At 34.7% G+C, this 26,125-nt stretch overlaps 2 protein-coding genes and 4 non-coding genes across 6 annotated transcripts; 5 read left to right on the top strand and 1 right to left on the bottom strand.

Annotated features, from left to right (window-relative positions):
• The first annotated feature begins 14,380 nt into the window (after positions 1-14,380).
• LOC128036274 (small nucleolar RNA SNORD14) lies at positions 14,381-14,503 on the top strand. Its single transcript, XR_008193072.1, has one exon. It is a non-coding gene; the product is annotated as a small nucleolar RNA SNORD14 (small nucleolar RNA).
• A 152-nt stretch (positions 14,504-14,655) lies between these two features.
• On the top strand, positions 14,656-14,779 carry LOC128036285 (small nucleolar RNA SNORD14). Its single transcript, XR_008193083.1, has one exon. It is a non-coding gene; the product is annotated as a small nucleolar RNA SNORD14 (small nucleolar RNA).
• Positions 14,780-14,878: 99 nt separating this feature from the next.
• LOC128036296 (small nucleolar RNA SNORD14) lies at positions 14,879-15,000 on the top strand. The gene has a single exon (XR_008193094.1). It is a non-coding gene; the product is annotated as a small nucleolar RNA SNORD14 (small nucleolar RNA).
• A 3,972-nt stretch (positions 15,001-18,972) lies between these two features.
• LOC105782862 (uncharacterized) lies at positions 18,973-21,642 on the top strand. The gene is made up of 5 exons (XM_012607914.2): positions 18,973-19,136; positions 19,536-19,598; positions 19,952-20,035; positions 20,157-20,338; positions 21,328-21,642. Exons 1-5 carry the CDS (start codon positions 19,118-19,120, stop codon positions 21,424-21,426), a joined length of 447 nt encoding a protein of 148 aa, XP_012463368.1. The 5' UTR covers positions 18,973-19,117; the 3' UTR covers positions 21,427-21,642.
• Positions 21,118-21,211, top strand: LOC128036453 (small nucleolar RNA snoR1). Its single transcript, XR_008193248.1, has one exon. It is a non-coding gene; the product is annotated as a small nucleolar RNA snoR1 (small nucleolar RNA).
• A 269-nt stretch (positions 21,643-21,911) lies between the features above and the next one.
• LOC105782861 (gamma-glutamyl peptidase 5) lies at positions 21,912-25,478 on the bottom strand. The gene is made up of 4 exons (XM_012607912.2): positions 24,951-25,478; positions 22,612-22,767; positions 22,366-22,533; positions 21,912-22,211 (listed from the first exon to the last, which is right to left on the bottom strand). The coding sequence occupies exons 1-4, from the start codon at positions 25,260-25,262 to the stop codon at positions 22,110-22,112; spliced, it is 738 nt and encodes a 245-aa protein (XP_012463366.1). The 5' UTR covers positions 25,263-25,478; the 3' UTR covers positions 21,912-22,109.
• Between the last annotated feature and the right edge of the window lie 647 nt (positions 25,479-26,125).

Below are 26,125 nucleotides of genomic sequence, written 5' to 3'. Positions count from 1 at the left end.
CGTGCAGGGTAGTGGACTGCTTTCAGGGTACATCCGTACCTATGTCTTCGTGAGATTTTCATCTCCGTGCAGCCATAGGGAAATGTATTCCCCTGAACTAAACTCGATCCACATGAGCCTATAATGGGTGAGGATCGAGGAATCTGCTGGTTCGGGTACCCTTACTCTAGAAACTAAGCCTTATATAGTGAGCTTTAGGAACTTGCCCTAGGTAGAGCTATACCAAACCCTAGTGGATTCCTGAATAAATGTTCTTGCTATTTCATGTTTGTATTGGATTATATCTTTTTGGTGTGATACTGACTTGGGTTTATTTTGTTTTGATTGCATGACATCATGATTGCATTGCATTTGCATCGTAGAAAAGAGATGTTGATTTGAGTTCGATTACTAGATTAGAAAGCTTGTCATGGAATACGGGTTTCTTGATAAGGTGGAAGATAATACGGTGGTCTGAAGAAAACATGACACGAAAAGCCGAACAAGAGGAGTATACGACTTTGCTGCATGACTTAAGGATCCAAATTGTCAAAGTTTATTCAAAAGTCATCAAAGGTCCCAATCTCATAAAGAAGCTAATGAACGTGAATGAGCAAGGATTTACAACCTAGATCAAACAAAAAGGAGGTCAAATTCGTGAGATGTATCTTAACATCTGAATGATCTGTGTCTTTACTGGGAGTACAAGGGCAATGCCGTATATATATGTCCGCTTTATGTAAAGAGATTTGTTTTCTAGTAAAGCTTTCAATAAAAAAATTGAACATGAATCAACGTCTCTTTTCACACTCATTTCATGCATTTGCATTTCATTACATCATATGCATTAAACACAGTTAAAGGATCCTAATTAACTAAAATCATTGCTCAGTTAACCTGGAAACCAACCAACTGACCAAGCACCGTTACGACACTCGAGCAAAGATTAAGGAAATGGATCAGAGATTGGAAAAAACTCGAATAGTGTCAGAAGGAGATGCAAGACCGACTTCAGCTACAGGTGCAGGAGCGGTTAGATAAGATGCAACAAGATATGTCTGAGAAGATGCGAGAATCCTAAGATGATATGATGGCGAAGCTAACCAAACTGTTGACTGGAGGAGGTGATAAGGGAAAGGGTCCCATGACTGATGTCGAAGAGGGTAATGAACCACTCTATCCTTCAGGCTTTACTCCTCCACATGTTTGAACTCAAGCTGAATATCTGCACAAACCCACTGTCACAATCAGGCCTCAGCAGTCCCAGGCCAGTGCTTCGAACTTTCAAGCTAGATTGGGCTCTAACCCCGAAAATTATCCTGTTAACTCTGCCATTCCTAACTTCGATGAAGTGGATGAAAAGGAAAGAATAAAGGAGGAGTTGCCAAAGCAGTTAGAGGAAAGGTGCAAATGGCTCGAGGAGAAATTCAAGGCGATGGAAGTCACTGAAAGCTATTGCAGGATTGACGCTAAAGAGCTAAGCTTAGTTCTAGATTTGGTACTCCCTCACAAGTTCAAGATGCCAGAATTCGAGAAGTATAATGGGACAACTTGCCCAGAAGCTCATATCACCATGTTCTGCAGGCGAATGGCTGGATATGTTAGCAATGACGAGCTATTGGTACACTGTTTCCAAGATAGCCTCACAGGGGCAGCATCTAAATGGTAAAATCAATTGAGTCGTACCACGATTAGTTCATGGAAGGATTTGGCACAGGTGTTCATGAAACAATATAGTCATGTAGCAGACATGGCTCCTGATAGAATCACCCTTCAAAATATGGAGAAGAAGCCGAATGAAAGTTCTGGGCAGTACGCACAAAGATGGAGGGAAGTCGCAGTCCAAGTTCAACCACTGCTCTTAGAGAAGGAAATGACGATGCTTTTTATAAATACATTAAAAGCCCCGTTCATCACACATATGTTAGGAAGTGCCACAAAAAGCTTTCCTGACATAGTCATGAATGGTGAAATGATTGAAAGTGCCGCAAGGAGCGGAAAAATTGATGCAGAGGAGAGTAACAAGAGGTCAATCTCAAGGAAAAGAGAAAATGAGGTGAACAACACGAGTTACTCTAAACCAGTTATTGTGAGTCAGCCAAGAAAGGTGGCTACTAACCAACAAGATTTATTAAGACAAGAATCTAGAGTGAAACCAGGTACTGAGAAGCTCCAGTTCACACCAATTCCGATGTCATATAAGGATCTGTATCAAAGCTTGTTTGATGCGCATGTTGTTGCTCCTAATTACTTAAAACCTCCACAACCTCCTTATCCTAAGTGGTATGATGCGAACTCGCAATGTGACTACCATGCGGGAATTACGGGGCACTCAATAGAGAATTGCATTACCTTCAAAAAGCTAGTTGAAAAATTCATCAACATGGGTATGAAGAAGTGGTGAGAAGTTTGCACATCGATGCCATATATGCAGACACAATTAAAAGGGTCCTTGTTAGATATTCGCCTTATAGGTGTTCTAAATAATGGGTGTTAGCACCATTTTTTGGATTGAAAAACGGGGTCGACTTGGGTTTTGAAAATGAAAACGAAAACAGGAGTCGCCACTGATCCTTTTTGATGAGGTGTGATCGGATCACCTCGAAAAGTGGTTGTTTTTAATAAAATGATTTGATTTTATTAAAACAACAAGTTTGGTCCACGAAATTAAGAAAAACGGGTTCGGGAGTCGGTTACGCACGAGGAAGGATTAGCACCCTCGATACGCCCAAAATTGGTACCTAGTTGATTATTTAATGTCTTAGTGTCGAAAAATTGAAAACTTTAAAGAAATTTAAAATACGATCCTTAAAAAAAAACTCGAATAGCATAGATTAAAATTCAAGAGGATATTTGTCAATTTGGTTAGACGAGAAATCGAAACCCAGCACCTTAGAGCACGTTCCTCGAATTTCCAAACGCAAAACATTGCCTTATTTTGAAATTTTTGAAAAGGATACTTAGCTATTTGGTTGAACGAGAAAAATCGACACCCAGTACCTTAGGGCATGTTTTCTCGAATTTCCAAACGCAAAACATTGCCTTATTTTGAAAATTTTTGAAAAGGATATTAAGTTATTTGGTCGAACGAGAAATCGAAACCCAGTACCTTAGGGCACGTTCCTCGAATTTCCAAAAAAACATTACCTTATTTTGAAATATTTTCCTTTTTTGAAATATGAAGTTTATATGTATGATGGAATAATAAACATGGTGAAGTGAATAAAAAAATATGAATAAAGCGAATAATAGATCAATCATACATTCCATAGCAAATCAATAAATAAATAAACTAAAAACATAAGAATGAACATATAAACAAATACATAAATGAACATAAAAAAGAAAATTATATGAAGATTATAACATATGAAAAAATGTATGTACATATGTATATTTAAAATTATTAAGTAAAATACATATATAAGTATGTATACATATATTTATGAGAAAAAAGGAATATAGATATACGTACATAAATATGCATATATATATATATAAATTATATATATTAGATAAAATATATGTAATGTATAAACACTTATATAATAATGATAATATAACATAGCACATATATTTAAAATTACTTAATAATTATTAATGAAAATATAATGATAATAATGATAATAATAATAATAATAATAATAATAATAAAGTTAACAAGAATTGACTAAATAATAATAAAAGATGCTAAAAAAGGCATTAAATTGAAATGAAATAAAACATATAAGACCAATTCAAAATAAAGGAAAAAGAAAGGATCCAATTGCAACGCGCGTAAAAACGGAAGGACTGAAACAGCAAATAAACCACAGATCCAAAACGCAGCGTTGAAATGGGCCAAGTCGAAACAAAAATGAAATTGCAGGGGCTAAATTAAAAATAAGAGAAAATAACGAAAAAGGCTCAAATTGTAACACGCAGCAAAATCAAGGGGAATGCGCGCGCAAATAGCCCAAAAACTAAAAACACGCGGATCCTCCGGGTCGGGTCGGGTCTACGCGTGGATCCCCCTGCCTTAAACGGCGTCGTTTCAATTTGGGTATTTAAACCCAATTTTTCTAAAAAAAAATCATTTTAACCGACCCCCTAAAAAAACACCCCACATTTCCTCTCAACAACCCAGCCTTTAGGTCCTCTTAATGCCGCCGTTCACTGGCGCTGCGCCGGGGTTGTGCGAAATGGGCTTCTCAGCCCTTCCCTCACGGCGTCCCTGAAGGCTAAGCCTTCTCAACCGCGGGACCGAGAGGAAAAAAAGGAAGGGACTCCCCTACCCACTCGACTCTGGCGACGGCGAAGGTGGGTTTCGGCCGGCCTTCAAAACAGATAGGTATATTTCTTTTCCTTTTGTTTTGTTTTTCGTTTATATTTATGCAAAAATAAATAAATAAGGTAAAACTAACAGATCTGAAAACTGAAAAATAAAAAAAAACCTTAAATATAGTTAAAAAGATTTGAACAGAGAATGAAAGAAAATCACCTCTTAAGATTCTAGTTTTTATTTCTGTGAATATGTTACAAGAAAGAAAAGAAAAAAGAACCCCCTTACAATGTTGGTATTCGGCTCTTTATAGCCGATTTTCACAATATCTTTGTTTTTATTTTTGCTCTCTTTTCTTCCTTTCCGCCTTTTGCGTGTTCTCCTTTTGTTTTTGCAGGTGGAGCAGGTAAGTGAAACAGAGGGAGGATGAGCGGCGATGGGACGGTGGCAGGTGGTGGCAGAGGCATGGAAGGCGTGCGAAGGGACAGTGGCGGCCGACAGAGGGCCCTAGGTGCGACGCACCTAGGGTTTGAAAAAAATTGTTTTTCTGATTTGTGTTTTCTGGGCTGGGTTTTGGTGGGTTAGGCTTGTAATTGAGTTGAGGGTTTGGGTTTGATTTTAGGTTAGTGGGCCTGGTTTGGTTTGATAAGGCCCGGGCTAAATTTGGGCTGTACAATGGGACTGTAGAGGAAACCCCTGAAGTATTTAGAGTCTGTTAGAGTAATGTTCAGAACACTTGTTGCTTTCAGCCTAGAAGCAATAAGAATTTCTTTGTGAAATAGGCTCATGTCTGAACATTATTATTTTAATAAAATACATCATTGCAATCATATTTGAGCAAATGTTCTTTCATTCTTTACGATTGTTTCATTCTTTTGGATTCTTTCTGCCAAACCATTCATTCATATTATTCATACATTCTTTTGTATATTATTTGGTACCCACTATGGGTCCCCAAATATCAATGACATGAGTGACGCCGCTACAGACTCAGAATCTCCTTTTGAGTGAGACATGTGTTTAGAGAGATCTCATGACTTTGAAGATATCGTAAATTGTAGCTTATCTCCTGACTTGTTGAGGATGGTAATGCGATAAGAGAAACAAATGAGACAATAGAGACTGTGACCTTGAGGGAACATGCATGACCAAAAAAGTAAAGCAAGACGTTGTTGAGTTACTTCAAGCATTCAAAAATGCCTTCGCATGGTCATACCAGGATGTGCCCGGTTTAAGCGCTGTCATTGCAATCTGAACAACAGCACGATATCAGAAATATGCAGTATGTTCAAGGTGAATATCATGAATAGAGCAATGAAAACTCTATCGGGGCAATGCCACTCTTTCCAGTTTAGCACGATTTTTTCATTAAAGTTGAAATTCTTTCTCTTCGAGCTTTGACTGAGCTGAAGTAGGATGAAGATCTAATCCCGACACGATTAGTTGAACCTAATTGAAGAAAAAGGCTAGAAATTATTTATCAGGGTTGGATGTACCAAGAAATGAATGATACGAGCCTATAACAAAAGGTTTGTCCCACAGAATTCCACAATGGCAACCTAATGCTGAAGAAGATTCTCACTCTACAAAAAATATAACGGATGCGAAATTGGGAAGAACAGTATGTTATAGAAAAGGTCTTTTCCAAAAGAGCTTTGATTTTGAGTGAGATGGATGATAAACCTGCAAAGTCCTGTAAACTCAGGTTCAATCAGGAAATACTCTGCTTAAAGAATGAGATGACCAAGGTAAAAACCCGCAAAGGGCACTTTGAGTCGGAAAAATGACGAGATGAAAAAATGAAAAGATGAAAATGAAAAATGAAAACGTAAAATGGAGAGGCTAAGGTAAAAACTCGCAAAAGACGCCTTAGACTGAAGGGGATTTGAGTTGAAAACCCGAAAAGGGCGGCTTAAATATTGATCAGAATGTGGCATGAGATTATCGGAGTAGCTCAAATACTGATCAGCATGAGGCATGCAGTGGTCTTGCTATACCTGAATCAACAGAAAAAGGTAGGCGACATTTTGGGGCATCGACAAAGTACTGTAGATCTCCTAAACACATGTTAAACTCAGAATTGTCTTCAGAAAGTCTGTACAGCAAAGTTCAAGCTGCGATATTTGGGGCACCTAATCCTTATACTATTTTTGTTATTATTGGAACACTTCATTCATTTCCAAGATAGGCATTCCTAAATCAATTTCTTTGTTATCCATCTTTATTATCCTTGACAATTTATTCATTTTGAGCTATGCTCAGGATCAATTCTATTCATACCCATTTTTATGATCTCTTGCAAGCGTGTTGCATTAGAATAATAATTAATGGACTAATAAAACTTTCACAAGGGAAGTTTTGCATATTACTCTAAAAGCTTCTAAATAATATAGGAACCTCAAACAGGACTATTATTTAGAACGTACTAGGTTCAAAGATTGGAAACCTGATGAAGAAGAGTCTAAACTAAGACTATCCCTTTGAATTTTCTTGTCTAAAGTGTTAATTGAACAAAATGGCAAGATGTCGGGTTGGTGATAAATCTTCAATGAACAAGCAAACAATGATTACTGAATAATAAAAAGAAGTTGTTCTTGGAGAAGGAAGTTCTTCATTTATGCATGAGCATTTGGTATGACACCCTAGGAATGGTGTAAGAGACCAAACAGTTTCACATCCTGTATCCTTGAATTGCGATAGGAGAGGATTGAAGAAAAGTCGGTCCAGTAAGAAGGCGTTGTAACACGTCAATGTTAAAGCTTTAATAAAGTTTGAGTAATGATAACCTAAGTGATAAGAAGGGATCATTCTCAAAAAATGACATTCTGCATTCATTCAAATGTCATTCATACATGCCTAGTTAGGAGCATTTGATTCATTCTGTTCATGACATCCTATTAGGCATAATTAGGTTCATAAAATGAATCATACAGGTCATGTTCCACAGAGAGCAGATCGGTGAAATCGAAAGCCTTATCTCCCTGAGCAACAGTGGAGTAGGCTAGGAAGAAAGCAGATCCTGTCTTCATGTATTGGCATAAAGTAGATCGAAGATAGCAGATCTTATCTTCCCATACTGGTGGCGAAGTAGATGAAAGAAAACAGATCTTGTCTTTATATATTGGCATGAAGTAGATCAGGGACAACAGATCTTGTCTCCCCATACTGGTGGTGGAGTAGATTGAAGAAAGCAGATCTTGTCTTCATATATTGGCATGAAGTGGATCAAAGATAGTAGATCTTGTCTTCATGTATTGGCGTGAAGTAGATCGAAGATTACAGATCTTATCTCCTTAAGCAGTAGTGGAACAGATCGAAGATGGCGGATTTTACCTCCCTGAGGATACAGTGGAGTACATTGAAGCCAGTAATTCTATATCCCTGGGCAGCAGTGGAATAGATTGAAGATTACAGATCTTATCTCCATAAGCAGAAGTGGAGCAGATCGAAGATGGCAGATTTTACCTTCCTGAGGTTATAATGGAGTACATTGAAGCCAGTAATTCTATCTCCTTGGGCAGCAGTGGAATAGATTGAAGATTACAGATCTTATCTCCATAAGCAGTAGTGGAGCAGATCGAAGATAGCGGATTTTACCTCCCTGAGGTTACAGTGGAGTACATTGAAGCCAGTAATTCTATCTCCCTGGGCAACAGTGGAATAGATTGAAGATTACAGATCTTATCTCCATAAGCAGTAGTGGAGCAGATCGAAGGTGGCGGATTTTACCTCCCTAAGGTTACAGTGGAGTACATAGAAGCCAGTAATTCTATCTCCCTAGGCAACAGTGGAATAGATTGAAGATTACAGTCTTATCTCCCTAAGAAGTAGTGGAGCAGATCGAAGATGGCAGATTTTACCTCTCTGAGGTTACAGTGGAGTACATTGAAGCCAGTAATTTTATCTCCCTGGGCAACAGTGGAATAGATTGAAGATTACAGATCTTATCTCCATAAGCAGTAGAGGAGCAGATCGAAGATGGCGGATTTTACCTCCCTGAGGTTACAGTGGAGTACATTGAAGCCAGTATTTCTATCTCCCTAGGCAACAGTGAAATAGATTAAAGATTACAGATCTTATCTCCCTAAGCAGTAGTGGAACAGATCGAAGATAGCGGATTTTACCTCCCTAAGGTTACAGTGGAGTACATTGAAGCCAGTAATTCTATCTCCCTAGGCAACAATGGAATAGATTGAAGATTATAGATCTTATCTCCCTAAGCAGTAGTGGAGCAGATCGAAGATGACAGATTTTTCCTCCCTGAGGTTACAGTGGAGTACATTGAAGCCAGTAATTCTATCTCCCTAGGCAACAGTGGAATAGATTGAAGATTACAGATCTTATCTCCCTAAGCAGTAGTGGAGCAGATCAAAGATGGTAGATTTTACCTCCCTGAGGTTACAGTAGAGTACATTGAAGCCAATCCTATCTCCTTGAAGTTGCAATGGAGTGGATTAAAACCACAGATCTCACCTCTCTGAAGTTGCAGTAGAGCAGATCGCGTCAAATTTATCTTTAAATTGTAGTAGAACAAGTTCAAGCTATAAGTCTTATCTCCCTGAAGTTGCAGTGGAGCAGATTAAAGATAGCAAATTGAGAAGCTACAGCATACGAATCCTATCTCCTTGACATTGCAGTGGAGTAGATTGAAACACTAGTTCCTATACCTCTGAAGATGCAGTAGGAAGGAATGAGGCTATCTGAAGAAGAGAAGCATTGAAGAAGTCAAGGCTCAGTAAGACCAGACAATTGGGCCTTGTAGTCTTTGCTCTGTTCCCGTTACACGACAACGAGCAAAGAGGGGCAGCTGTAATAAGCCCAATTGTCCAGGCCCGCATACTAGCCTAATACAACAAAACAAAAAAACCTAAGTAAAACCCTAGCCCATTTTTCTGCCTCTGCGCCCACACATTTCACGCCCAAATAAGTTCCAGACGCCAGACTTCTGCCTCCTCTCTACACACGCACTTAATGACCACCAAACCTGCGAAAAAGAGGCATACAAACACAAAAAAGGCAGAAGAATAGCAAAAATCGGGGACGATGCCAAACAAAATAGATCTTTTGTGATTTTTTTCTTTTCTATTTCGGCTATTTAAAGCCGTGAAAGATCAGTGAAATAGGGGATAGGAAAAATCAGAGAGAAAATTCAATACGAGTGCAAATCGTGGATTTTCAGTGTAAAAGACGGAGACGAAAATACAAAAAAAAAAGAAAGGAGAAATACATTTTCCCTTTGAATACAAAGGTGGTTTTTTTAATTTTCTTTTCTTTTCAGTGTTTTTGTGTTTATTATTGATTTATAAAAGGAAAAGAGGGAAGAGAAGTTTACCTCCGTGCTCGGGCAGCTGTTTTGGGACCATCTCCGCCGTCATCGAAGCTCCGGTGGCCGACAAACGACGGCGCAAAACGAAAAAGAGTTTTAAAAAAAAACCCTAGCAGAGGGTTAAAGGATTTTTTTTCCTTTTATTTTGTTGGCTACAGATATTTTTTTTTAAGAGAAAGAAAATTGTTTTAAATATTAAAGACCAAACGGTGCCGTTTTGAAGGGGCCAGACCCGCGCGGTGACCCGACCCGGAGGGGAGGATCCGTGCGTTCTGGCCTGAATGGGGAAATTGCGCGTTCAGTCCCATTTTTTCTGTTGCGTTTCAATTAAACCCTTTTGTTTCTTTTTAAATTGAGCCGCATATTTAATTTTTGTTTCAATTTGACCTATCGCTGCGCAGCGTTTGGGAGATTTGGGTAAATTACCCTTTCGATCCTCCTACTGTTACGCGCATCTTAATTTGGTCCTTTTTTAAATTTCCATCTTTAAATTTGGTTTCAAAACTTCGTTTATTTTTAATTTAATCCTTAATTTTTTGTTTTAGTTTTTTTTATATTATTTTAATTATGTTATACTATGATTATTATTATTATTATTATTATTATTTTTATTCATACATGCGTCGTTCTTTCATTTAATATATATATGCATGTTTTTATAATATATATAACTATATATGCATGTTTCACGTTGCACGCCTACCTATATATTTATACATATATATATTTATTTATTTTTCAACTTCTATATATATATATACACTCTTATGTTTTGATTTCAAAATTCTTTTTACTTTTGTAAATATATATTCATGCATCATTCAAAACTATTATAAGCATTTTTTTGTATACCTATATATCTATATTCTCATAATTTACTAATATATTATGTTTATACATTCTTATGTTTATTATTTCTAAAATGTATGTATATTGTATTATTGATTCATTCTCATGATTTTTGTATACATATTTATATGCATTGACATTTTATCATGTTTTCAAAGGAAATATATATTTGGTTTCGTCAAAGCATTAAAATCGTTCTTATTTTTAAATATTTGGCATTCATGATTCTCGAGAAAGGTCGTGTCCTAACTTACTGGATTGCGGTTATTTTTCGATGAATTTAGAACACTAAGTATTCATTTTGCATTAAATTCGCAAATTTTAAATAAAAGCTTATTCTCGGGAATTCAAAAATGTTGGGTCCTAACTTACTGGTCCTGATATTTTGACTTCTCAAAATAAAAATTTTCAAAAGCAAAAGGCAATATTCGGGTATTTTGAAGATTTAAAAACATTGTGCCCTAACTCACTGGGTGTGGTGTTTTATTTCTTTGAAATAAGAATGTCTTATTATTTTAATTCGTTCATGAAATAAAAAGTTTCCTTTTAAAATCTTTTCAAGTTTTCGACACCAAGACATTAAATAATCAATTTGGTACCGATTTTGGGCGTTTCGAGGGTGCTAACCCTTCATCGTGCGTAACTGACTCCCGAACCTGTTTTCTCAAATTTCGCAGACCAAAATTATTTTTAAGGTGGGCCGATCACACCTTAATAAAGGATCGGTGGCGACTCCAGTTTTTGTTTTTAAGTCGACAACTAAAATTTTTGTTTTCAAAAAAATGGTTTCGACAGTCGGTATCTTGAGAGAGTGATGATTCAAATCGATAACTTAGAGGTAGTTAAAGTCATTCAAGCTGTAAGTTCGAATTCAACCTTGGTAAGTAGGATTCTTCAAGTTTACGACATGTTCCTAGGGTGGCAAATAGAGTTACGTATCCTATAGCCAAAAAGTCTTTTAATAGAAAGGACAGTGTTTAGGTATTTGAGGAAATTCCTGAAAACTCATGTCTCTCTTTGAGTATGATATAACTAAGTGTTGCTTTCATTCCATATTAATTTGATGTAATAATTTTGTTTATCTTCTCACTAAAAAGATATTCTTTAAAATTCATACTCAATAACTCTAATAGTTTTTTCGATCTAATAATGTAGCACCAAATCAAAATTACTGAAATGCACTCTCAAAGTACATAATCCGTCGACGTAGCCGATTACGGTTAAGTACCTTCTTAATTCACTACACCAAAACAGGCTTTTAACGGCGTTTGGATAAAAAACGCCACTAAAAATCGAGCATTAGCGGCGCTTTACGTAAAACGCCGCTAAAGATCGAGCATTAGCGGCGTTTCCAGTAAAGCGCCGCTAAAAATTAGCATTAGCGGCGTTTTTTGGAAAAACGCCGCAAAAAGTCTAAGCCCAACGACATCGTTTTGTACCTTTTAGATCTTTAGCGGCGTTTTTGAGAAAGCGCCGCTAATGCTTAGATCTTTAGCGGCGATTTTGAGAAAGCGCCGCTAATGCTCATATATTTAGCGGCATTTTTTAGAAAGCGCCGCTAATGCTCAGATCTTTAGCGGCGTTTTTAAAAAAGCGCCGCAAAAACATTTTATCTGCTATTTACTATTTAATTTATTTTTAATTGAATATTTGTTAAAAATGGATAAATTTGAAATAAAAACATAGAAAATATTTGTTAAAAATGAAGAAATTAAAATACCATTATTTAAAATAATTTTAATTTTTTTGTGTACATGATTGATTGATTTTAATTTATATATTAAATAATTTCAAATATAATTGTAAAAGATACGATAGTATTAATTTTAAAATATTTAATTTAATTATCATTATAGTTTAGTGTTTAATATATATGGTTTAGGGTATATATATGGTTAATTTAGGATTTAGGGCTAGTTTAAGAGTTGCAATTTTAAGGTTTATAAATTATGGAATTAGAGATTATGGGTTAGGGATTTTGATTTAAGGGTTGTGATTTAAGGTTTATGGGTTAGGGGTTAAGGGTTAGAGATTAAGAGTTAGGGATTTAGGGTTTATAGATTTAGTATTAGGTTAGGGTTTAGGGTTTAGATTAATTAGTGTATTTTAATTTATATATTAAATAATGTTTATGGGTTAGGGGTTAGGGGTTAGGGGTTAGGGGTTAGGGATTTGGGGTCGGGTTAGGGTTTATAATTTAGATTAATTAGTGTTTTTTAATTTATATATTAAATAAGGTTTAGAGGTTAGTGGTTTGGGGTTAAGAGTTAGTGATTTAAGGTTTAGAGATTCGGGGTCGAGTTAGGGTTTAAGGTTTAGATTAATTAGTATTTTTTAATTTATATGTTAAATAAGGTCTTATATAATTGTAAAAGAGAAATAATAAATTGTAAAGATTATTAGTTTAAAATTGATATGCAATATATAATAATTGCATATAAAAAATTGTAAAATATGCGAGCTTTGGCAGCGTTTATAGCCAAAAAGCCGCTAATATGATTTAGAATTTTTCAAAACGGTGTCGTTTCATTACAATAATTTAATTTATTAGTGGCGTTTCTTCTGTAAACGCCGAAAAAGGTAACATTAGCGGTGTTTATGACTAAAAATATTTAATTTAAACCATTTGATATATTTAAATATTAGATTTAAAAAATTAATAAATAAAAATGTAACAAATTGATACGGATAGGTAACTATCTATTTTAGATATATAGGACCAAATTATAACAAATAAAAATAAAATACAAAACTAAAATCATTCCACATTGAACATCTAGCAAAATAATTATATTTTAGTTAGGAAGAAATATCTCTAATAAAATGGAGATTAGATCAGAAATGAACAATACAAAATCATAATTAACGTCTCAATCTTTAATAGAAATTTGATATGTGAGAGATTATTTGATAGTAAAATAATTTTACTTTAAAAAAATAGCGCCATTTCATATAGCAGAACATTTAGCGGCGTTTTTTTATAAAAATGCCGCAAAAGGTAAGCAATAGCGGCGTTTTTATAAAAAACGCCACAAAAAATAATTTTACTTTAAAAAATAGCAATTTTATATAGCAAAACATTTAGCGGCGTTTTCATAAAAATGCCGCAAAAAAATCAATTTATAAAAAACAAAATAAAAAATTTTTAGCATAGTAAAATGAAATAATTTTTTGCATAAGCAATAGCGGCGTTTTTTTAAAAAATAAATCAATTTATAAAAACCAAAATAAAAAATTTTTAGCATAGTAAAACGACATCATTTTGTTCAAATTGAAATAGTTTTTTGTGGCGTTTTTGATAAAAACGCCGCAATAGATAAACAATAGCGGCGTTTTTATACAAAACGCAGCAAATTTAATTTCATTTTAGGCGGTTTTATCCCAAAACTCCCCCCAAAATAATTTCATTTTCCCCTCTAAAATTGGCTTCTGTTTCAATTTAGAAGTTTACCCAGACACACACACTCTCTCAGACGTTCAGCGCTCACTTTTTTTCTCTCGACGGTTCTCTCAACATCCCTAATCTTTAAAGCCTATCATATCCCTAATCCATTCCGCTTTTTATCTTCTTACTAGCGTTTACCATTGAAAAACACTCGCGATCTATCTTCACTCACCATCACTCACCATGCTCGAGCTTTCCTCCACACTCTCAAGCCATGTTCGGTCCTTGCTGCAGTCATTGACCGAAGCCAACACTGACTCTATTTTTCGAGAACTCTGCCAGGTTTTTTATTTTGGGGCTTTCGCCTTTTGCTGGGCTTGAGAGCTTGTGCTGCTTCCTTCCTTCCTTGGATGTCTGAGACCTTTTATGACTTCTATATGATTGTTGTTTTCATTATTTGTGCTTGAAAACCCAGTCACTTCCTCAGAAATCTGGTTGTACATTTTTTCCTTTTTTTTCAGTTCAATTGATAAACGATATTCTTAAAATTCATCAAAGGAAAATATATTTGTTGTGTATGGGTTTATGATGATAATCCAAAGGCTTGTTTCTCAAAACATTCGCAGTGGTCGCCTAAGAGCTTTCGCCTTTCACGGGCTTGAGAGCTTGTGCCGCTTCATTCCTTCCTTGGATGTCCGAGACCTTTTATGACTTGTATATAGTTGTTTTTCATTATTTGCGCTTGAAAATCCAATTATTTTCTCGTAAACTGTTGTATATGTTTCCCTTTTTTCGGCCCATTGATAAACGATATTCATAAAATTGAGTCAAATGATAATATATTTCATGTGTATGGGTTTATGATGATAAGGTGTAAGGCTTGTTTCTCAAAACATTCGCATGGTACGCTCGAGAGCTTTTGTTTTTCACGGGCTTAAGAGCTTGTGCTGCTTTTATCCTTCCTTGGATGTCTGAGACCTTTTATTATATCTTTATAATTGTTTCACTTTTTAAATATAAATTGTGATTGAAATCCAGCTATTTTCAGTGAAAAGGAGTTTTTAAATTGATGTATATGTGTTGATGATGACAAATTCAAAGGCTTGTTTCTCAAAAACATTCGCAGTGGCCGCTTAAGAGCTTTCGCCTTCGCAGCTTGAGAGATTGTGCCGCTTTATTCCTTCCTTGGATGTCCAAACTTATAAAATTTACTTGTCGATTTATATAATACCAAACCAAAGATAACCCGATTTGAGTGAAATACTGTTTAATTCCTTTTGTTTACTTGTATATGATGAAGAGAGATGGGAATTCATTAAATCTACTCCATTAGATGGGAAGTGATTTTATTTTCCACCCTTCCTCCAAAACCCAATAATAAATTAAGATTAATTATGTTTGTTTGCTTAGTCATGTCGACACACTTTCCCCTTCCACCCTTCCCTCCAAAACCCAAATTCATTCAAGCAAAACCCAAACCCTCCTTCAAATTATGCTCATCGCTCTCCACTGTTTCAGTCCCACCAACAAAAACCAGCCACAAGCCATTTCCCGCTGAGGTTTTCAGGACCATAATGGAATTGTCTTCTATATGGACCGTTTCCACTCTAGCTCAAGATGGGTGGCCCTTGGGTGTTGGTGTAAGGTTTGCTGTCGATGCTGAGGGCACCCCTATTTTGTGTTTGCCTCAACCTTCTCCAGATGCAATGTGGGTTAAAGACTCCTCAGTGTACAATACAGGGCAGTCTTACCAAACCAGCTGATGTAACCATTTTGAGGGTAAGGCTGTTTCTTTCTTTTTTTTAAAGTGATATTACTTTATAATTTATACATGATGTTTTACCAACACTATGTGGAATTTTTGAATGTTTGCATGTTTTGGTTTCATGTTCTCCTAACAGTCCATTTCTTTACCCTGTAATGTGCTGATAAAAAGGGAAAAGGAAGGAAGAAAATCTAAAATTTAACATTCGATGTTAGCTTTGTTGCACCTTTTTTCTCATTGAGTGTTCTATTTATTTGTGTTATCAGTATCTTCGTTCTTTTCATGGTAGTGTTTTTGTTCCATATTTCCCACTACATGCTTCTCCCAGCTGGTATTATATATATGCTTGTGTAATGCAGAGTCGCTAGTATGATATGATATTGTTTCATCTTATTTATTGATTGTTGGAGATATGGATGGATGGTTAGGATTATAAGTTATTGTTAAAGTTTTAATCTAGGAATAGGAATATAGGATTAAAGCTTTATTTGTAACTTAGCAGCTATCATTTTTTTCACATCTCCTCAATGAAATTTTCATTCGGCTAAATACTTACAAGTTGAACACTAGTCGCTAAAACTTAAATTGCAGCACTCGAACTCTGTTGATATATTAGAAATTGTTTCCTTTTTTATTGCCATTCTTTGTTGCTTGTTGTCTTATTATGTCTTTTTTTTTCTTCACTTTTTCACAGCATAAGCCCAAATCATGCGAGTTTCAAACTCACAAAGGTGATAGAATCAAAGTGCACTATCGGGTATGTTGGCTTCAGCTTGATATTTTATTTTTGTACTATAAGTGCTCGCTTGACCCTTAAATGTAAGTAACAAATATTTGATTATGGATTGTGGTTCAATTTATTATTTTTACATTTTTTGGGGGGCTGGAAAATTGCCTGTTGATTCTTGCTTAAAATAAGAAACTGTTTGCAATATTAACTCGCACATTTGTTACTGAAAATGGGTTTTCTTTTTGAGTAGTTGCTGCTGTTCCTGATGGCTTGAAGGCATGGGAGATGCTGAAAGGAAGACCACATAACGTAGATCTCATTTTGACAGAAGTGGATTTGCCATCTATATAAGGATTTGCTCTTCTTACACTAATTATGGAGCATGATATTTGTAAAAGCATCCCTGTTATAAGTATGATATGAAAGATTCTTTAATATTTTCTAAACATTTGTACAGTTATTAATTTATTATTTTAAATTCTAAATTTATATTCAATAAGCATTATAAGCATTATAAGCATGATATTTATTTTTACTTAAGAGTTCTAACTTTTGGATTTTAATTGTGTTATTAATGTATTATTTTAAATTCTAAATTCTAAATTCATTAATTTTTATATTTAGTTTTAAAGTTAAAATTTTCGTAGAAAAATTAAATCTTTAAAACATAATATAATATTTATAATAGAAATAAATATTATTTGAAAAATAATTGTTTTTTTAAATATATGTTTTTAGCGGCGTTTGTGGGAAAAGCGCCGCTAAAAGTCATGACCTATAGCGGCGTTTGTGGGATAAGCGTCGCTAAAGATCTTGAGCTATAGCGGCGTTTGTGTAAAAGCACCGCTAAAGGTTCTGATCTATGGCGGAGTTTGTGGGAAAAGCGCCGCTAAAGGTCTTGATCTATAGCGACGTTTGTGTAAAAGCGCCGCTAAAGCTCCTGATCTATAGCGTCGTTTGTGGGAAAAGCGCCGCTAAATGTCATGATCTATAGCGGCGTTTATTTCTAAAAACGTCGCAAACGTTTGCGGCGTTAACAACAGCGACGTTTTCAAAATCACCGCAAATACTTTTAGCGGCGTTAAAAAGCGCCGCTAAAAGCATAAAAAACGCCGCTAAAAGCATAAAAAACGCCGCTAAAAACTTGTTTTTTTGTGTAATTCTTGAATTTTTTTAATGTTAGAATAATTTTTAAAATTTAAATATTTAGAATTAAGATAAATACCGAAAGTTAAATTTGTATTTTAAAATTAAGCAAAGTCTGAACTATAAATAGGGATCCACTTGAACTATAAATAGGGATTCACTTTCTAACATTATATTTTTCATCCACAAAATTAGGGGTGAGCATTCGAATCGAATAAAAAATTTTCGAGTTAATCGAGTTTTCGAATCTCATTTTATCATCCTAACTTTATTTGAAGTTTTCTCGAATCGAGTCGAGTGAGATGGAATTCGAATCGAATCAAATCGAATTTATTTGTTCGAGTTAAATTTTAAAAAAATAATTTTGGGTCCTTATAACCGTTGTCACCCATCGTAATAAAATTTGTCTACCTTAATCAAATTTTTTATTAACTTTCATCACCTCATAATTTATTTATTAATTTTTTATATACTAATTAGTTTATTTGCTTGCTTAGTTGTTTCAATTATCTTGATTCTTGTCACTATGTATTTTGGAATTAAAAATATATTAAATGTAAAATATGATTTTTAATAAAAGTTATTTCAAAAATAAAATGTGAAATTGATACCAATATAAAATTTTAACACTAATATTTTATGGCATAATTAATAATTCAATTTTAATATAAATATTCAATATGACTAAACAATTCAATAATATAAATAATATAAAATGTGAAATTTAATTTAATAATATAAATAGTAAATATAAATAAAATTATTACTATTTATGTTTAGTGATTTTTTGGATAATTTTATTTTTATTTGAGAGTAAAGAGTGAGAAGTAAAAGTTTAGGGGGAAAATAAAAAGTTTTGGGGAATAAAAGGTTGAGGGAAAGTAAATAGGGGGGAGTAAAATTTTGGAGGGAAAATATTAAAAAAAATTAGAGGGGGGAGGGTTTGGGGTAGATGGGAGGTTGGAGGTGGGATAGAAAGGGAATAAAAGTTTTAGGGGGAAAGTGGGAAGGAATAAAAATTTTGAGAGAAAATAAAAGGTTTTGAGAGTTTTTGGGAGTAAAATTTTGAGAAAAAGTAAATGGGAGAATAAAATTTTGGTGGGAAATGTATTTTTGGTAGATTGGGGGTTGGAAGGGGAGGGGAGTAAAAGATCTAGGGGGAAAGTGGGAATGAGTAAAAGTTTTGAGGGAAAAGTAAAAAAGTTTGGGAGTTTAGGGTAAAACTGTCAAATATTATAGTTTGATATTCGAATTATTCGAATTATTCGAATTCGAAAACTTAACTCGATTCGAACTCGAAATTCGAAAAAAAAATTCGAGTTGATTCGAATAACTCGATTAACTCGAATAACTTGATTCGTTTAACTCGAAATTCGAATTTTTTTTTATTTTTTCGAGTCGAATCGAGTTTTGCTCACCCCTACACAAAATCCCAACTTCAAATTTATCTTCGAGTTTTTTTATCGCTTGATTTGATAAATATTAACTATCCAATCATATTCCAACACGTGTTTGATAAACATCCACACTACCGCCTTCCATCTTTATCTCTCTATCTATAAATACCAATTTCCAAGGCTTTGGGAGCGTCGTTTCGACTGGGATTTTAAGCTTAAAACCCTAACCCTAGAATTTTCTTTGGAATTCATAGCTGGTGCTATTTGACCTCATTCACAATGCCTCGCCGTAGCTCTGGTTAGTTTCTCATCTAATCGCCTTTCGTTTAGATTAGATCTGTTAACCCCCAAATTAATTTTTGAATTCTTCACTTCATTTTCCTTGTATTTAGCTATGTACATGTAACCCACATCGATTTTTAATCCGATTTCTAGGGTTAGTTTTTGTTCTCGATTAAAGCTTATTTGGGATTGTTTTAATTTTTGATTATTTGAAAGATTTTCGATTTGGGTTTGTCATTAGTTGATATATTTCCTCTTGTTATTGGAATATTTGGATGTGTTAAAGCAATTAACTTGGAGAGCGATGAATTTTTGTAGTTTATTTAGAGCAGCTTTGTAATTTCATATTTGGATATTTTACGGAATTTCTCTTGTTTTACTTATTACACCGCTTTTGTTGTAAATTGTTTTGCAGGAAGGTCTGCTTCTCGCCCTGCTCCTCGTCCTGCTTCTGCTCGCAGCCCTCCACCTCAACCAGGTAAATGATGTTTATATTGATCTAGAGCTGTCAATTCTCACCTAGACCGGAAATCCAACCTGACCTGAGCTTTAAATGATCCAAACAAGTAATTGTAAATGCCTTTAACTTGAAGTGATTAGAGCCAGAAATGATCTAATCCAAAAAATTTGATCCCCAAATTTGAAACCTGAACTCAAAAATACACTTACGTGATTTAGATTGATACTACCCAAAATCAACATGATCTGCCCAATTGACAAGTTTATATTGATTTATTAACGTTTGTATTTACTCATTTTGATAAAAGCTAGTAGTAGTTATTTCTTTGATTGAATGTCATGTTTAATTGTATTTAATTCTTATTGCTGCAGCTCATCATGCTCCTCCTCCAGCTCCTGCTCAGAGTGGAAGTGGTGGATCCTTGCTCGGAGGCATAGGCTCTACCATAGCTCAGGGTATGTGAATAGATGTCCTTCTGAGACGGTGAATGATTGTACATGTCTCTGGTTGATTTGTGATGGTTCCTTACTCTGTTAATACTATTAGTAAATTATTTGCTTTATCTCCATGTTACAGGCATGGCTTTTGGTACTGGAAGTGCTGTAGCTCACAGGGCTGTGGATGCTGTGATGGGTCCTCGTACTATTCAACATGAAACTGTGGTTTCCGAGGCTGCAGCTGCCCCTGCACCGGCAACTACTTCCAATAGTTTAGCTGGCACTGATTCATGCAGCATCCACTACAAGGCATTCCAGGATGTAAGTGAACTTCACCCTCTGTTACTTGATTACTTGATGGTTTAGTAGTTTGTTGGAATGTTGATGTGTTTTTCATGCTGCGGCTGACTAAAACTTTGAACTTCTGTGCTCTAGCAGTTCAATTCTGATTTCTGGATTGTTAGTTTGCTGATTATCATTTTTTGCTTGATTTCAAATGAATCACATGTTGTCCAAGTTTTTCAAATAAGTAGTTAAATCATGATTTTGTTTTGGATTTTTTACACTGGTGGTAGATTCTGTAAGTAACTAGAAGGCTTAAAACATCATTTAGTCCCTAAAGTACTGGTTTTCCTACTTAGGTTCTTAAAAGTTTTTTGTCATGATTAGGACCTGATGTTTTTATTTTGCTGTTCACCAGTTTAGCCCTTTTGACATTAAAAAAATTTGGTTGAGGATTTCAGCTGCTCATTGGCTGCTATGTGTTAGATGTTGATGTCATGATATCTTCATCATTTGAAAATTTAAAAAATTATAAAAAATGCAGAAAATATAATAAAAATGTTAAAGATTATAAAAAAATATACTTTAAGCGCTAAATGGTGCATTAAACCTTTTTCTAATTCACAGTTCAAACGGCTAAAATCTAAATCCCGAATAGCCAGCCCACTATCTATTCCACTCTTGCAGGTTTTGTTTTTCATTCTTTGTTTTCTGGGTCTCCCACTCTTTTACGTTAATGTTCCCACTCTTTTACGTCAATGTTTTCTTTTTTCTTTCTTACCTAACAAAAGATTAAAGAAATAAATTAATGATGAGAAGGCAAAGATGAAGAGTGCTTTTAGAATTTCTGACACCTCTTGTATGAGAAAAGCTAAGCTTTTCGTTGAGCAGAGATAGCAAACTCTCTGAGCCTTCCCAATTCTGTTCTTTTTTTAATTTTTTGGGGGTTTCTTTTGGACTGTACCTTTGGAGGTTTTTTTAGTTTTTATTACTATTTGACATTTTGACCCCCTTTTTTTTACTTGCAGTGCCTGAACAGCTATGGAAGCGAACTCAGCAAGTGTCAGTTCTACATGGATATGTTGACTGAGTGCAGGAAGAACACAGGGTCCATGTTGGGTGCCTAAAAGTTTATTCACCATTTTCCTTGTTATGCTATTGAAATTGTCAGCTTCGGACTTGCGCTTAGACTTACCATTGTTTTTCTTTGGTTGATTGACGAAGCTGAACTCTTCCATAAATCTCTATGAATAAAAAACACTCTTAGAGTGATACTGTTTTTTAATTGTTGAACCTTTGATATCGCTAATCAATCTCAGTATCATTTGTACTTTTTCAGTAAATGCAATTGAATGGCCTACTGATGCAATGCTTGACCATCTTCCCCTCCATCAGTAGTCGTCATTAGAACCTAGTCTCCTCAGTTTTAGTGGCTGGGTTGGTTTTGGATCTACCATTGCGGGTTTTGAGGTCATCTTGATTTCAGGTTTTATCACTCGGAATAATTTGAGAGTAATTTGTTCGGTTTATTGTAGGTTAAGTCAATTTTGAGTAAGTTTGGATTGGTTTTCGGATTGTTGACTGGGTCGTGTTTAAGTTGAAAACATAAGAGTTAAAAAAGCTAGCAAATTTTATTAGGCAGCAATAGAGAAGACAACCTCAAGTTCCAACCTAAGCACAGGTTTCACTACATGTTTTAATGATTAATGCATCTGTGCTATTCTATCACAAACCTCTCTAAAAAACAACTTGATTCTTGAAAAGGGGTTCCTATTTACATTTCTTTTATTCTTGGTTGAAATAAAAACCTTCATAATCTATCCTTGAGGAAGCTCGTGCAAAGGTTTTTCCAGGCATCTTTGTCAGGCTCCACTTCTTCCAACTTTGCCTTCAATTCATCACCGTACCAGTCCTGCATTTGCTTCCATATAAAATGTCAGTCAAATCATTATAACATCATCAATAGAAGGAGCTCAGGTAGATTTGAGTTATTGACCTGAGGTTTCAATTTAGATTAATCAAATCAACTTTTGAGTTTGGATTAAAACCGAGTAGTGCAAGTGTACCTCAATATAACCACGCTGTGTGAGACGATCAATTAGGTGAAACAGAATGTCTTGAGTGTACTCAGGGTGGCCTTGGATGCCCATCATATGACTTCCATACTTGAACATCTCGATCCCTGTTTTCTCAGACCATGCTAACACCTCGGCCTTTGGTGGAAGTTCCCGAACCTAATCATATATTCAATCATGTTTAGAACATAAACCAAGATGACTTACGATTTCTTCATTAAAAAGGAAAGACCGAACCTCATCTCGGTGGCACTCTATGATGGGAAGAGTGGTGGGGATCTCAAGTGATGAAAAGAACTTCGATGAGGACGATGATAAATGAATTGTCGTAACTCCAATGTCCCAACCCGAAACGGCTCGCCCTGTTTTTCCTCCAAGCGCACGGCTAAGAATCTGGTCCAACAAACAAACAACAGAAAGGGCAAAAGGAAATGAATACGGTTTGGGGACAGTTCAATCATATGTGACATCAACCAGTTGCACGGCAACAGACAAAGGCGGATTCTTTTTTCTTGGCCGAGACTTCGCCGCTTTCAGTAATGAAACTAGAGTGGGATAAAATTTAGAATTGAGCCAAAATAGAATCTTGAATAAAAGGCAAGCTCTCTCAACGTGTACACAACACTCAAGTGTGACAAACAAGGCATTAAAGACCAATTCTCTATCCTACTCAGCCCTAACAACGTGGATTAAAATGGACAAAACTAGGCGCCCCAAACTCACAAATGGGACAAACAAGGCATACCGAAGGGTACCCAATTGCATGACAAAAGACAAAAAAACAAACTGAAGTGGCAACCACGTGTTTTTATCATAAGTTGGAAGTTGTCTTGTCAACAATTATCATCCATCACGCATATGTCTACATAACATGGTAATAATCGACCAATATGCGCAGGGCCCAAAGTTTCATTTTTTTAAAATATGAACTAAGTATTCAAAAACTCAAGTAATATATTATATTATTTATAATACATTAAAGTTAAATTTATATTAATAGATAATATTATAATATAAACATTAAAATATGTTAAAATTATATATTTAAATTTGTAATAAATAAAAAATATCAAATTAAAATAATATAAATATTTTTAAAAAATAAAAAAATATGAATAAACCTAAAATTAGGTTTAAATCTGACAAGACCCATAAAATCCTCTATCGACAACCATATGGAGATTGAACCTAATACAAATATATACTAAGAAAAAGTTTTGACACTGTATTCTAGGAGATGTATTAATTTACAAGGAAAACATGCAACTGTGCATCTCGTGGGAGGCAAATCCAAATCCATACAAACAGAAAATCCAAAACCCACAGATCACTTTCATTTAAATTAGAAAAAAAGAGATTAGTATTAAAATAAAGTGAAAATGAGTGTTCTCGACAAAAAAAAACTAGTGGCCCTCAACGTCCAAGCATGTGAAATGTCTACAGCATTCAAAGAATATTTTCAACTATTTGGTCCCTTCAAATTCAAAATCCTGAATTTTGCATGACTCGGTCATCAGCAAGACATAAACCCATGTGCAATAAAATGGTTCACAGAACAATGACGTGTGCGGTGCGTTGCCTTTTGTCCACCTTATTGAAAAAGTTCGAGATAACAGTAACAGTATTTTATTTTTAAAAAAAAATTATATTTAAAATATCATAGATAAATTTATCTGAAATAACAGAAATGAAAATGATGAATACAAACATAGAGGAAATTTTTTTAATTCATTTAAAAATATCAATTTAAGTTATTTATTTATTTTTATAAAATAAAAATAATTCAATTTAAATTCAAAGGATATTCAAAAAAGGAACATGGGTACACGTGTTGGACCAAATCAATCGATCACAAATTTCGGTAGAGTTCAGAGATCAACGATCGATGGGCCACTCGCATCTAAGTTACTGTACGAGCAAGGGACTACATAACAGTTCCAGGTGGAATGACAGTCCCAGCCCTGATATAGTCATCTTATTTCATTTCTATTAAAAATAGTGATCAGAGTTGTTCTTGAGTGATTTATGTGTGGTACTACCATATTTAGGGTTTGGTCCATCATATAATTTTTTTTAATTCTTGAAAATTGTGTTATTTTTATTTAATATTTAATATTTTACTTTTTATTATTTTATTTTATTAAAATTTTAAAAAACAAACCACTTGTTTAATTTAATGTTTATTTATATATTATTATAAATTATATAATATATATAAATAAAATAATATATTATAACATTAACAGAAGAATCGGGTCGAGCCTTAATGTTGAAAATGGAGGTCAATCAAAATTTTAAACAAGCTAACCTTTTTTAGTTTAAATCAATAAAAGAGTTAGGATCATTACAAGTTCAAAACCTACAGGTGTACTGTATATTATTTAGCCCCAAAATTCTTAGATGTCTTTTTCTCTTTTCCTTCGTAAAAAGCCGAACACATTCACTTAGAAAAACAAAAATCATAAACCAAATTTTCCACCACAAAAATAAAGTGCAAGCAGCAGCAATAGTAAGAATATAAATTCAAAGAAAAAAAAAAGAGAAAAGAAATGAAGGAATAAATAAAAGAAAATTACCTGGTGACCAAAGCAAATCCCAAGAACTTTCGTCTTCAAGGAATCCAATTTCTTCAAAAGCGAGATCAACCTGCAGATCCAAACGTCATTCCCGTGAGCATCATTGCAACTGCCGGTTATAACGAATCCGTCGAATTCGGCGATCTCATCGTCGTCGGGGAACTCGCCGTTCGCCACCCTGAAAACGTCCCACGTCTCCCCTTCCTCAGCCAGCATTTCCACAAACACACCAAAATACCCTCCGTACCTCTTCTTAATGTAGTCCGAGTCCTCCGCGCATAGAAGAACCCCGAATTTCTTCCCACCACCCATGATTCAAAATCTCTCCCAAAAAATAATTAAAAGAAAAACAAAATATGTTTCCCTCCCTCTCTCTCGATTTATATGTATATATTTGAAGGCTTTAAAGCTTTGACCCTTTAGAGTTCTAGAGAGAGAAAGTGTACGATCTCTTTCTCTCTCTTTAAACTTCAGAGTGGGCTTTTAGAGAGAGAGAGAGAGATATGGAGATGCAAAAGACTCGATGGAAATTTCTTCTACAATGGCAAGGTTTATAAAATGTTTTGGTGACCAGAAAAATTACGAAAATAGCCTTTGGCTGAGGTGGCTCCTCCAATTTGCTTCTTTTTTTTTCCTCAGGTTGGGTCTTGGGTGCTGGCTTGCCTAAATGTAGCTTATCTAAATATTAAAAATAATCTTATATAATTTATAGTTTTGAGAAGGATATAAGATGTGTTGATAATAAATTTAATCATGTTTCGGACAAAAATGTTAAAATTTAGATGTTTGGAAGTGTTATAAAGTGATTAACCGAGTATGGAGGGTTTATACGGCTCCACATGATTTTACCAAAGAAGTGTTTTGCTAAAGAGAGTAAGTAATTAAGTCACAGTTAGAGGTGCTCATGGGCCGGGCCGGACTCAACTAAAAATTTAAGTCCATTTACTAGGCTCGGGCCCAAAAAATAAGCCTAAATTTTGTCCAAGCCCGACCCGGATAAAAATACTAAAACCCAGGCCCGACCTGGTCCGCCCGTATTAATTTTTTATATTACTTTTATATAATTTTTAAATATATATAATACATAAAAAATACTAAAAACATCAAAATAAATATTTCCCAACAAATTAAAAATAAATTTTAAAAAATATGTAGACTTAAATAACACTAAGATA

The sequence above is a fragment of the Gossypium raimondii genome, chromosome 13 (genome assembly GCF_025698545.1).
Source record: "Gossypium raimondii isolate GPD5lz chromosome 13, ASM2569854v1, whole genome shotgun sequence".
In the NCBI taxonomy this organism is placed as follows: domain Eukaryota; kingdom Viridiplantae; phylum Streptophyta; class Magnoliopsida; order Malvales; family Malvaceae; genus Gossypium; species Gossypium raimondii.
This window is presented reverse-complemented; position numbering and strand designations above follow the sequence as displayed.